At 59.3% G+C, this 11,979-nt stretch overlaps 1 protein-coding gene across 4 annotated transcripts in view; it reads left to right on the top strand.

Annotated features, from left to right (window-relative positions):
- The first annotated feature begins 499 nt into the window (after positions 1 to 499).
- The window catches only part of SLC6A11 (solute carrier family 6 member 11), a 111,496-nt gene continuing 100,016 nt past the window's right edge, over positions 500 to 11,979 (top strand). For 2 of the 4 annotated variants that reach the window (XM_070050007.2, XM_002713050.6), the window contains exons 1-4: positions 500 to 928; positions 3,552 to 3,686; positions 4,453 to 4,593; positions 8,206 to 8,296. In XM_070050007.2, the coding sequence (XP_069906108.1) occupies positions 694 to 928; positions 3,552 to 3,686; positions 4,453 to 4,593; positions 8,206 to 8,296 (602 nt within the window). In that variant the 5' untranslated portion in view covers positions 500 to 693. Of the gene's footprint in view, positions 929 to 1,021; positions 1,173 to 2,389; positions 2,430 to 3,551; positions 3,687 to 4,452; positions 4,594 to 8,205; positions 8,297 to 11,979 lie in introns of those variants that run through there. The other 2 variants (XM_089305636.1, XM_089305637.1) reach the window with 2 other exon arrangements.

The following is an 11,979-nucleotide window of genomic DNA, read 5'->3' as shown; positions in this document are numbered from 1 at the left end:
ATCCTTACAGCTGAGCGCAGGAGAAACATAAACACAGGTCGCACACTGCACGGCGACACCCATCCAGTACTGGACAGGCACTTCATTAGCCTTTCCCGTCCTCAAGTCCCTCCTGCAAAGACCAAAACGCATGGGAAAGACATGGCGTTCCCTTTGGCAGGCCGGGAAACCGGGACTCAGAGAGGTCAGACGCCTGGGAGACTCCAGGTAGGTGCACCTGTCCGCAGACGCTATTCCGACTCCTCGCTGTTTAGGAACCGGGCTGCCCCAGCCTGCAGTGTCTCATGGTCACAGCCATAGCATCACCTGGGGGCCCACCCCCCACCGACCAGCCCCGCAGGTGTTTGTGGTCTGGGGTCTGGAGTACGCCCGACGCCTGAACAGGCGCTTCCAATCTCGTCCTAAGAGGCCGGTGTGTAGGAGCGCGGGAAGGGTGGGCACGCGCACAAGGGGCTGGGCGCGCGCGCAAGGTGCGCGCGGCTCTCCAGGCCGAGCCGGGCTGAGGCGGCGTGGGCGCCCCACGGGCCGGGCCGCCGCGCGCCGCGTCCCCAGTCCCGTCTCCGCGCTGGCCCGGCCCGGTCCCCAGCTCCACCCCCTGCCTCCTCCTCCCGCCCGCTCGCGCCTCCTGAAAAGCCAGCCCGCCCGGGGCGGCGGCGCAGAGCCGGGCCGGCGCACGAGGCAGCCAGCGCGGCCATGACTGCGGAGAAGACGCTGCCCCTGGGCAATGGCAAGGCTGCCGAGGAGGCGCGGGAGTCGGAGGCGCTGGCCGGCGGCGACGCGGCGTCTGCGCGCGACCCGCGGGACAAGGCGGTCCAAGAGCGCGGCCACTGGAACAACAAGGTGGAGTTCGTGCTGAGCGTGGCCGGGGAGATCATCGGGCTGGGCAACGTGTGGCGCTTCCCTTACCTGTGCTACAAGAACGGAGGCGGTGAGGCGACACGTGACGCGCGGCGGGTGGGGCCATTGAGGGCGGGGAGCGAGGGGGCGCGCGCGAGACCCCTGCCGCGCGTGCGTGACGCGGGACCGTGGCCCAGGAGCTCGAGCCCGGGCCACCTGTGCCGGGGCGCGCCCCTGGGCCTGGCCCACCTGTTCCAGCGCGCCTGCGCACCGGCCGCTTCGCGCCCAAGCTTGCCACCCGGCGGGCGCACGACGCGTTCTGTGTGGAGCGCGAGGTGCGGATGGAGCCCTAGCGCTTTCGGGTCCGGCCCTCAGGGGACGACCCCCCCGGGCAAGGGACGCTGTCCCCGTGTGATGGTGCAGGCTTCGGGGGGCTTCCCGAGTGCGGGGTGTTGCGCGGAGCCGCTCGCTCGCAGGGCCTGCGCGCGGCCAGCCTTGTGCACAGCAGACGGCCCCTTGGGCGGGTGAGGAAAACGAGGGTGGGAGAAGTCGAAGGGGACACCGAGGCCCGGGGCACCTTTCTGCCCTCCCTGGGGTTGGCCCCGTCGCGAAAACCCTTCCCAGGCCTTGGTGCTTGGGGTCTTTCCTGTGGAGGAAGTGGCGCCGAGCCGTTTCTTATCCTGGCCCCCGAGTCCCCACCCCAGTAGCAGCGGCACCCATTTAATGTGGACGCGATGTGTGGAGGCTTCGGGACTGGGGCGGGGGCGGGGGGCAGGACGGCGAGGGGAGCCGCGTGGTGGCCGCACCTCGGTTGGCGCCAGACGCTTCCGGGAATATGCAGGGCTCCTGGCTCAGAGCACGGAGTTTCCAACCCAAGGACCCCCTCCAGGGGCCGTGCGCGCGGTCAGCAGGGCACCCCGGCGGGTCGGAGGGCCAGCCATCTGGTCGCACTCTCAGGTGGCGTGGTTTCCCCGAGGAACAGCTGCGTCTGTGTGTTCCCCTTGCCTGTTTGCGGTGCCCCTGCCGCTCCCCCACATCCTCAGACCCCCCCACCTCCCCTCTGCCAAGGTTGCCCCGAAGTCAGCTGGCAGGGACGGAGCAGGAAGGGGCAGCGCGGCCCAGGCCCTTCCTTCGCAGACGGTGGTTGCCAAGGCGCAGGCTGCCCCGGGGCTGCTCTGCACTGGCCATGAAGTGGCCGCGGTGCTGGTGGCTTGGCAGGAGCACAGGGAGTGGACGGGAGGCTCCAGGCCCGCCCTGGGCTGTGGGTCCTGCCGCGCTCTGCAGGGTCAGCTTTTGTTAAGCTGTGATGCCCACTTGGAAACCCGTCAGGGGAACACCAGGCCAAAGCTAGTTTAACACATTTTTTCATACAGGAAATTGTTATGGCAAAGCGAAAGGCATTCCTGAAAGCAGAATACAGGGTAGATGGGGTGAATTACAAATTCTGCCATAGTTGTTTTTTTTTTTAACCAAAAGGTTGTAGTGAGTAAAGTTTAAAAATGAGTCATTGTAGTTTTTTTTTTTTTCTTTCCCTTTCCTCTAACTTGCCAAGACTCTCCAGTGGGGGCACAGATACCTCTGCCAAGCCCCAGGTATCGTAAGGATTCCAGTCCTGGCTCTGCGAGTTTCCCCACACCGTGAGGCTTTCAGAGAGGGTGGTCTGCTGGGTTCTGGAGTGGTCTCAGGTAGATGGCGGTGGTCCGGGGGCAACACCTGACAGCTCCTTTTAACCCCCGAGACTCCTGTTCAGTGCACAGACACCCTCACTCGGACACTTGTTGCTGCCTCCTGTGGCTGGGTTATTGGCTTGGTGACTGCTCACCTCTCTAAAAATGCCTGCCAAGGGTTTCACGAGTGCTGTCATGTGACGTCTCCCACTCGCCCCTCGCTCGGAAGAGCTAAGACCCTTCTGGACCCTGGCGTGCGCGGCTGTTCTGTCGGGCCTGTCGACCCTCGCCGGTACAGAGGCTCCACTTAGCCAGAGCACTTGCGGTTTGTGAGATGTGAGTGTGAGGACAGCACGTTTTGCCGCCGTGTTTCTGGGGGAGAGGGCAGGAAGGTTTGGGAAGAGCCCCTGGTGGTGGTAACAGCTCCGGTTCACTGCCGGGATTTGATCCATTCACACACGGGCCCAGGCCGTGGACGCCGGGTTTGGGACGGGAGCTGCGTGGCCGCTTCCCAGACAGGTTCAAAGCCAACCTTGCTGGGGAGACCCCCGGCACCCTCAGGCCCTAACTGGGCTGTGGGGCTGGGGCCACTTAACTCTTTGTGGCCTGACAGTACTTATGGAATAATTCCCTGAGGATACTTCCCTTGATGGAAAAGGTTGGATTTTTTATTTTTTGGACACGTGGTTGCCGAAGATGAAGGGTTTTCTTGCCTGATCTGTCGGGAGGACTTTGAAAGGACAGATGCGACCTTGCTGGGTGGGGAGGGTGGATCTGGCCTGTGCTGGGACACGCATTGCTTGAATGAGAGAACTGAGCAGATGAAGCTTTATGTACCGTCTCCTGCGCCCAGCGACTCGGTCCCGCGCTGAGCAGCTGGAGCCGCCTTGCACAGGTGGGGAAGCCGGGGCAGCGGACGTCAGGGAGCACAGGGCGGGAGCTGGAGTCGGTGCTCAGAGGATGCCGGCCTTGCACATGGCAGGTGCTTGTTGCGGACTCCTGGTGCCGCCGGGGTGGTTTTAATCGCAGTTCTTTGCCTCCTCACAGGGGCGTTTCTGATTCCCTACGTGGTGTTCTTTATCTGCTGTGGCATCCCCGTGTTCTTCCTGGAGACCGCCCTGGGCCAGTTCACCAGCGAGGGCGGCATCACGTGCTGGAGGAAAATCTGCCCTTTATTTGAAGGTGAGTGCGGCGTCAAAAGGCGATGTGCGCATGGCAGGCTGGGGTCATGACGTGCGCGTGGTGGGCTGGGGGAGGGGGTCATGACGTGCGCGTGGTGGGCTGGGGGAGGGGGTCGCGACGTGCGCGTGGCGGGCTGGGGGGGTCACAACATGCGCGTGGTGGGCTGGGGGAAGGGGTCACGACGTGCGTGTGGCAGGCTGGGAGGGGTCGCGACGTGCGTGTGGTGGGCTCGGAGGGGTCGCGACGTGCGCGTGGTGGGCTGGGGGGGTCGCGACATTCGCGTGGTGGGCTGAGAGGGGTCGGATGTGTGGATGGCGGGCATGGGCGGGGGGGTCACGACGTGCGCGTGGTGGGCTGGGAGGGGTTGCGACCTGCATGTGGTGGGCTGAGAGGGGTCGGATGTGTGGATGGCGGGCTGGGGCGGGGTGTCGCGACGTGCACGTGGCAGGCTGGGGGGGTCGCGACTTGCGCGTGGCGGGCTGGGGGGGTCGCGACGTGCACATGGTGGGCTGGGAGGGGTTGGATGTGTGGATGGCGGGCTGGGGCGGGGTGTTGCGACGTGCACGTGGTGGGCTGGGAGGGGTCGGATGTGTGGATGGTGGGCTGGGGGGGGGTCGCGACGTGCACATGGTGGGCTGGGAGGGGTTGCGACCTGCGTGTGGTGGGCAGAGAGGGGTCGGATGTGTGGATGGCGGGCTGGGGGGGGGGTCACGAGGGCTGTCTGCAGGCGCCCGGCTCACGCGGCGCCCTTGCTGTGTGCTTCCAGGCATCGGCTACGCCACGCAGGTGATCGAGGCCCATCTGAACGTGTACTACATCATCATTCTGGCCTGGGCCATCTTCTACCTGAGCAACTGCTTTACCACTGAGCTCCCCTGGGCCACCTGTGGGCACGAGTGGAACACAGGTACAGCCCTCAGGGCACCCTGGGGTCAGGGTGTCCTCGTCCCTGAGCTGGTGCCGGCCTCTGGGCTCTGGTTGTGAGCCCAGCATTCCAGGATGGACTCGCTGAAGCTGAAGGGTCAGTTCTGGGGGCGCTCCGGGGGTGGACGCCTTTGGCACAATCAGGAGAGCGGTGGTTGCCTTCCCTGGGCAGAGTCGGGGTCTGAGAAGAGACCCAGGCTGGGATTCAGGCCACCAGGATGACCGTGCCAGCTCCGGCTCTCCCAGTACCCGGGTTTCCTGTGTGAGATGAGGGGGTGAGGGCTCCCTCCGGGCTGTACACGGAGGCCCTTGAGGCTGACCAGGCCTTAGCCCAGCAAGCAGCAAGCTTAAAAGTGTGCGTGGTTGTCAGAGTTTAAAAGTCATCACATGAAAACCCAGACTTCAAGCTTCTTTGAGAAGCCCCAAGCTCGGGGGACACCAGGCCCGCGTTCCCACCGCCGCCGAAGGCGGTGCCTGACAAGCTGCGCAGTCTTTGTCTGGGGATCCTGTCGTTGTCCTCGGTTGCCACGGGCCCCACCCGGCTGCCTTTGTCCTCTTGATTCAGCCGTTCACTAGCCGTCCCCACCCTGCACTGGATGCTTTTATAGATGGCTTTCGGGGTTTGGACCTCCTGTTTGCTTTTGCATTTGCTGACCTATCAGCGTTGAGTTTTAGAATCCCAGGGAAGGCAAATGTTGCCCAGCCCCAGCTTCGGTGGCTATGCTTACAGCAGACATCGCTAATCAACTGCGGCACTCTTTGCATCCGAGTCTAGCCTTGGCCTCAGAGCCCCTGGCAGCAGCACGCCAGGCAGCGCTGCCTTGGGATAGGCATTGGTGCACTTGCTTTAACTTGTTCACCGTCCATGTTAGCACCCAGTAGCTAGATCCCTCCTGCAAGTGTCTGATTTGTAATGAAGACTCGGGCACCCAAGCTGGGTATGGGCTGTGAGTTGCAGCCTTGGGCGCAGGAATTGGTGTGGTTGGGAGAATGGCGACACTGAGTGCACAACTTGAGGAAGCAGCAGCAAACCCGGCTCCCCTGCCGGGCATGGCTTCCTGGAGGCGGTGCCTCCTTTCTAGAGTGCTGTAGCTCTTCACCTGCCTTTGGCCAGGGTCTTCAAGAAGATGTACATCAAACTGCAGCTCGGGACGCGTGCCTGGAGGCCTGGGAGTGCCTGCTGCTGGTGCAGTTGTGTGAGTGTATCATCTGAGGATGCTCTGTTCACACACACACGCATGCACACACGCACGATCTGGGTCGTCTGCACAACCGCCCATGTCTGCGCCTGACTCCGTGCTGGTTCACAGCTGAAGATGGACTCACGGCCAGGAGGATGGCGGTGGCCAGCGGGGAGAAGGCAGAGGTGGGATGGATCCCACTGGTGGGAACGCAGCCCAGTGGGAGAAGAACGGCTCTGTGGAGGAAGAAGCAGGTGTCTGTGTGAAGTAGCACAACCGGAACAAGCGGCTGCACTCAGCGGCCCTGCCCCTGCCTGTGGATGCAGCTCTTCCGTTAGGAAAGCAGCTTCATTTCACCCGATGGCTGACCCTGCTCATCCGCTGTGTGTTATTTTGAGTCGCGTCGGTTCTGTGTCTTAGTTGGTGTTGAGTTTGTAAACTTAATTTTGCCTTTACAGTTGTATGAATAGCACCATCGCAAATGCTTCATTACTCCTTGTTTGTATATTATTAAACATTTTAATAAAAATGGCCAATCTTGGGTGGTGGAGTAAGTTTTTTTCCCCCATGCTCTGGGAATACAATGTGTGTAATTCTGGTTTATTTTTTTATTTTTATTTATTTTTTTGACAGGCAGAGTGGACAGTGAGAGAGAGAGAGACAGAGAGAAAGGTTTTCCTTTTTCCGTTAGTTCACCCCTCAGTGGCCGCTGTGGCCGGTGCACCACGCTGATCCGAAGCCAGGAGCTAGGTGCTTATCCTGGTCTCCCATGTGGGTGCAGGGACCCAAGCACTTGGGCCATCCTCCACTGCATGCCTGGGCCACAGCAGAGAGCTGGACTGGAAGAGGAGTAACCAGGACAGAATCTGGCGCCCCAACCGGGACTAGAACCCGGGGTGCCAGCACTGCAGGTGGAGGATTAGCCTAGTGAGCCATGGCGCTGGCCCTGTAATTCTGTTTTAGAGAACCTGAGACAATCCAAGCAGTGCCCACCCCCGAGAAGGGGTTGGGACGCATCCAGACACATCGCCCCCATTGCTGGTTTCTCGGCCCCTCTCAGGCCTGAGTGTGTCCCCCCTCAGTTCCTTTCAGAATCTAGTGAGCATCTGCCGCGGTCATGGGGAGGAAGCAGGGGAGCAGGAGTCTTCCAGGGCAGAGCCAGTGACACGTGCAATGTGCCCCACGTGTAGAAGCAGCACCTGCCCCAGAGACCGTGGGTGCAGCTGGGAGGGCTTGTCAGTAGGGGAGGGGGCAGTGGTGTCCCGGAGAAGTCGTGCTGGGTATGCGGGGCCCTGGGTAGTGAATGTGGGGCCCTGGCCTCTGGAGGCAAGGTCTAGCCCTGTAAACAGAAGGGCTTGTGCCCCACGTCCCACGGTGGTGGACGGCCCTGGGCACTGGCTACAGCAGTTTGTTCTTATTCTGCAGGTGACCTCATAGGACAAGGAGAGGGTGCAGGGGAGCATGAAGAAGTAATTCCTTCAGGGAACTCCTTTATTTATTTGAAAATCAGAGTGAGGGAGAGAGAGGGAGAGACAAAGGCATCTTCCATCTGTTAGTTCATTCCCCAGATGGCAGCAGCGGCCAGGGCTGGGCCAAGCTGAAGCTGGGAGCTCCATCCAGGTCTCCCACATGGGTAGCAGGGGCCTAAGCACTTGGGCCGTCTTCTGCTGCTTTTCCCAGGCCAGTGGCAGGGAGCTGGTTCAGAAGTGGAGCAGCCAGGACGGTGCCAGTGTTGCAGGTTGTGGCTTTACCTGCTACGCTACAACTTCAGCCCCAGGGTGGGGTTGGGCGGGGGAACGCTTCCCAAAGGAGGGGTTCGCAGGTCGCCCTGGGCCTTGAAGATGAGTGTGCGAATGCTTTTAGCTGAGAATTCGTCCGCAGGTCTCATGAAGTGCGCAAAGGCATTCGGTAAATCCTGTCCGAGTGACTGGCTGGAGGGAGGGACGACGACACCGGGGCTCCCTTGGCGAGCAGTTTCATCCACTCTTCCTATCTGCTGTAGTTTGAGCCCCTTGTTCTGTAAAGGGGCACCGAGTCTTGGCTGCATACACACCTGGGACACTGAGGGACCCGGTCCTGTGGGCGCTCTGTTCCCGTGTGGCCGCTGAGGGGCCTGAGGCAGGGCAGTGGGGAGAGTGAGGATCTGGGGACAAGGCTGGGAGAGTCGGAGAGGGCGGCTGGGGTGCACAGGGGTGAGAGACGGTCGGGCCCCTGCGACCTGCTGCCTCCTGATGGCGCCGACTGTGTCTCCATCGCTGGGTGTATGTGAGGTCTCCATGTCCCTGCCCCGAGCTCCTTGGGGGCCTGTGGACATGGACCTGCTGAGTGCGACCACCTGCTCGTGCCGTCAGCTCTGGGCCTCGTCCAGGATGTGGGTTAATCGTCGCGTGCTGTCTGTCTTGTTTCCCCTGCAGAGCGCTGTGTGGAGTTCCAGAAACTGAACATGAGCAACCACAGCCACGTGTCCCTGCAGAACGCCACCTCCCCTGTCATGGAATTCTGGGAGTAAGTGGACACGAACTCGTGCACCTTGTGCCAGGCTCCCCTGGCCCTGCCCTCGCCCCAGCCTGGCATGTCCTGGCTTCGGTGGGCACTCACCTGCCCTGGGAGTGAGCGTGAGGAGTGGCCGCAAGGGAAGCCTCCTTGCTCCTTGGTAACAGCTCGCGTGCTGCCTCTCGGGGCAGGAAGTGCCTGGTAAAAGGCTGCACACTTTAAAAATTCATTTGGAACAAACGAGAAGCTAAAATGCGTTTGCAGGCAGCCGAGTCAAGGGTGCGCTTAGCCTGGAAAGCGGAGGTCCCGGGGGCTCAGTTTGCTTGCTTTCAGCAGCTGGGCTGGCGGGCGGGAAGGAAGCAGGTGCCCTCTAATGGATGGAGCCTCCAAAGAGGCAGGTGCTCAAGGCCGAGCTTGATGTCACGGCACCGGTATAAGGTATTCAGGAAGGGGAGGGCCGTCCCTGGGACGTGTGGGAGCAGAGCCGCTGATTTTCCCGGGGATGCATGTAGTTTTATGAGCGTTCCAAGGCATCTGTGGCTCTCACAGGACTGCCGGGTGCGGTTTTGTAGGTTGCACGCTGACCAGCCCCAGCAGGCACTGTTCTTGTTGTGAAGTGTGTCCCCCAGAATTATGTAGCGTAACGTGCACCAGGACCGTGGCCTTGGGGTTCCTGCGGTAGAGATGGGAGAACCCCCAATCCCAGGCATGGGGGACACGTCCCCGGTGTGGACTGAAGCCCAGGCCAAATGCTTTCTGATGTTTCCTGTGTGAAAGCCCTGGCTTCACTGAAGAGCTCTCTGGCCCTGACGGGGGTGGGGGACTGAGTGATGGTTGCGCTTTTCCCAGAGGCTGTTCGGCCCCTTCTGTCTCTGGAGGCCGCCCTGCTGAGTGCAGATGCGTCGGCCTCACGCTCAGCCTTGGGTTTGTTCTGCATGTGTGCATGCCCCAGGGTACCCAGGCACCTTGTGCATATTTAAGATGTTTCCATTCATGCTGTCTTTCTCGGTCCCTTTGCCACTTTGGTCACAGAATTCCTGAGACAGCGCAGTTTATAGAGAAAAGGGGTTAGGGTTCGAGCTGGGAAAGTCCAACTCGGTGGGTGAGAGTGGCTCGGGCTGCTTAAGTGTGTGGCGGAAAGCAGAAGGGCCCGTGGTGGGCCTGTGTGGGAGGGGAGCATGAATGTGTATTTGTGTGTGCACTTGTGTGTGAGACAGAGTAGGGAGGGAGAGAGAAGAGAGGGACCAGGCTTGCTTTATAGCAAGCTGCTCACAATACCCCCCCTCCCCACCCCGGTGAGACCCCCTCGGTGAGAGTGAGAACTCCTGAGAGGCAGCACCAGCCCCTGCCTGAGGCCGGGCCCTGCGACCAGACACCGCCCACCAGGCTAAGTCCCAGCACTGCATTGTGGGCTGCAGGTGACATGTGCTGGAGACACACTTTGTCCATGTGGCCGTTGTATCCATTTCTCGGATTACTTTGTAACACCTTTGTGTCTTTGCACAGGGCCATGAGCAACTGTGGCTCTCTCATCTCCCACCACCCCCTACATGCTGTTTCCTGGGCCAATTTGCCTACATTGTGTTTACGTTGTATTTATCCAGGACCTCTGGGTGGCCATTCAGAGGGTGGCTCGTTTGCCTACTGTTGATTGGCGCACCTGCTGACTGGTCGTTTCTGTTGTGAGGTTTCCACGCTGCGTCCCTGTCTTAGCATCTTGTGCCATTGGCAAGGGGGACCTGAGACCCCGCAGTTCACAGGCCAGAGATGGATCTCTTGCAGCTGTGCAGGGTGGGAAGTCCAAGATGCATCATTGCATCCTGGTGGAGGAAGAGAGCCGAGCGCACAGGGCAGGGGGGAGGAGGAGGAACTCAAACTCCTTTGGGACCCTGGCCCTGTGCCTGTGGTGTGAATCTGCTTGTGAGACCAGAGCCCCTGGAACCCGGTGACCTCCTGGAGGCTGTGCCACTCCTCCCCGTGGACCTGGGGTGCGTGGTCAGGGCACAGCTAATGCTGGAGAGGCTTCGTGGGCAGGGGGAGGGCTCCCTGCCCCCCCTGTTCTATCAGACAACACAGCAGCATGATTCCCCGATTTCTGCTGAAATGGGAGTGACAGTTTGTGCAGCTGCAGCTGGGGATGGCTCCAGGCCTGGTCAGTTTTTGTCTTGCCAACAAGATGGATGTGAAACGGTGCCTCTTGAGGCTAGATCTGCCTTCCTCCAAAGACTTCTGAGCTGGGACACCTTCTGGTGTTTGCATTTTTGGCTCTGTGAACTTGAAGTCATACCTCTTCCATGTAGATGGTCTCTTCTTATGGATGGGAGTCCTTGACCCATTAGAGTATTATTGGCTCTATAAATATCTTTGTCCAGTATGTGACTTTCCTTTATTCTTTATGACATGGAAAAGGTTCAATTTCATTGAAGTCAGGTTTCTCAGTTTTAATCTTTGCTTCCTCTTCCTTGTTCTCTTCCTCCCCTCCTCCTCCTTCATGCCAGAGAGAGAGAGACAGACAGACAGAGAGACAGAGAGATCTCCAATCCTCTGGTTCACCCCCCAAATTCCTGCAGCAGCCAAGGCTGTGCCCGGCCACAGCAGGGAGCCAGGGACTCGGCCCAGGTCTCCCATGTGGGTGGCCGTGACCCAGCCACTCGAGCCAGCACTGCTGCTTCCCAGGGTCTGCAGTGAGAGGAAGCTGGAGGCAGGGGCTGCAGAGAGGAATCAAGCCCCAGCACTCCGACTGGCGTCGTAACTGCTGTCTCCGACACCTGTCCCTCAGTCTCTTCCTTGTGGTTTGCACAGGCGACGTCTTACTGAAGATATATTTCCCTCCCCCAAAAGTTGTAGAATGTTTTCTTCCAAGAATTTTAAAGTGTTGTATTTTTCAATTTAAGGATATAATCTATCTCGAGTTTTTTTTTTTATCTAAGGTAGAGGTCCAGTTTTATTTTTGTATCAGTAACTGACTTCTCCAGTGGTACTTACTGATCATCCTTTCCCAAATGTTCATAATGCCAGTTTTTCTAAAACCACAGACATGATTTTCGGCTCTCTGCTCCACTGGTCTTTCTGTCTCTCGCTGCCTCGATGCCACCAGAAGTTTTATTGTGAGGCTTAAGGCAGCACCTGCCCTCCCTCTGTTCTTTGGTCTTAGCCTTCCCAGGGAGTTCCTGGATCAGCTTGGTAAGTTAAACAATAAAAGTCAAGAACAAAGCAGCCCCCTGGTGTTTTTGGTGGGAAGTCTGTTGAAGTTGCAGCTTTATTGGAGGGAGCTTTAGGATTGAGCCTCTGTGTCCATAAACATGGCACACCCAGCTCTCTGTGTGCTGAGGGCGTGTCCAGTCATGCTGCTGAACCGTGGTTTACAGAGCAGTGGCATTTGGGTCACTGGGTTACGAGCCACAGACCTCTGCATCGTGGTCTCAGAATGGCCGTCCCTAAGATGTGAGGGTACTTTGGACAGTTTATGGAAATAAATGGATTACAATAAGAGTTTACTTTGGTGCAAAAGATCTTGAAATCCATGCTTTTTTTTTTTTCTTAATATGAGTTTTCCGTGAACTTTCAGAAGCTCTTTCGTAAGTGATAGGATGGAGGTCTCTTTGCTGGGTGGGGCTCTATGTGTTTTTCCAACACCACTGCACTGTGGTTTCTTGGAGGGGTGTTAGACCAGCTTTGGACCTGCACATTGGAGG

Source organism: Oryctolagus cuniculus, chromosome 10, assembly GCF_051225735.1.
Source record: "Oryctolagus cuniculus isolate XC-2025 breed Fujian yellow rabbit chromosome 10, ASM5122573v1, whole genome shotgun sequence".
NCBI lineage: Eukaryota > Metazoa > Chordata > Mammalia > Lagomorpha > Leporidae > Oryctolagus > Oryctolagus cuniculus.
Note: the sequence above shows the minus strand (reverse complement) of the source record. Positions and strands in the feature narration are given on the sequence as shown.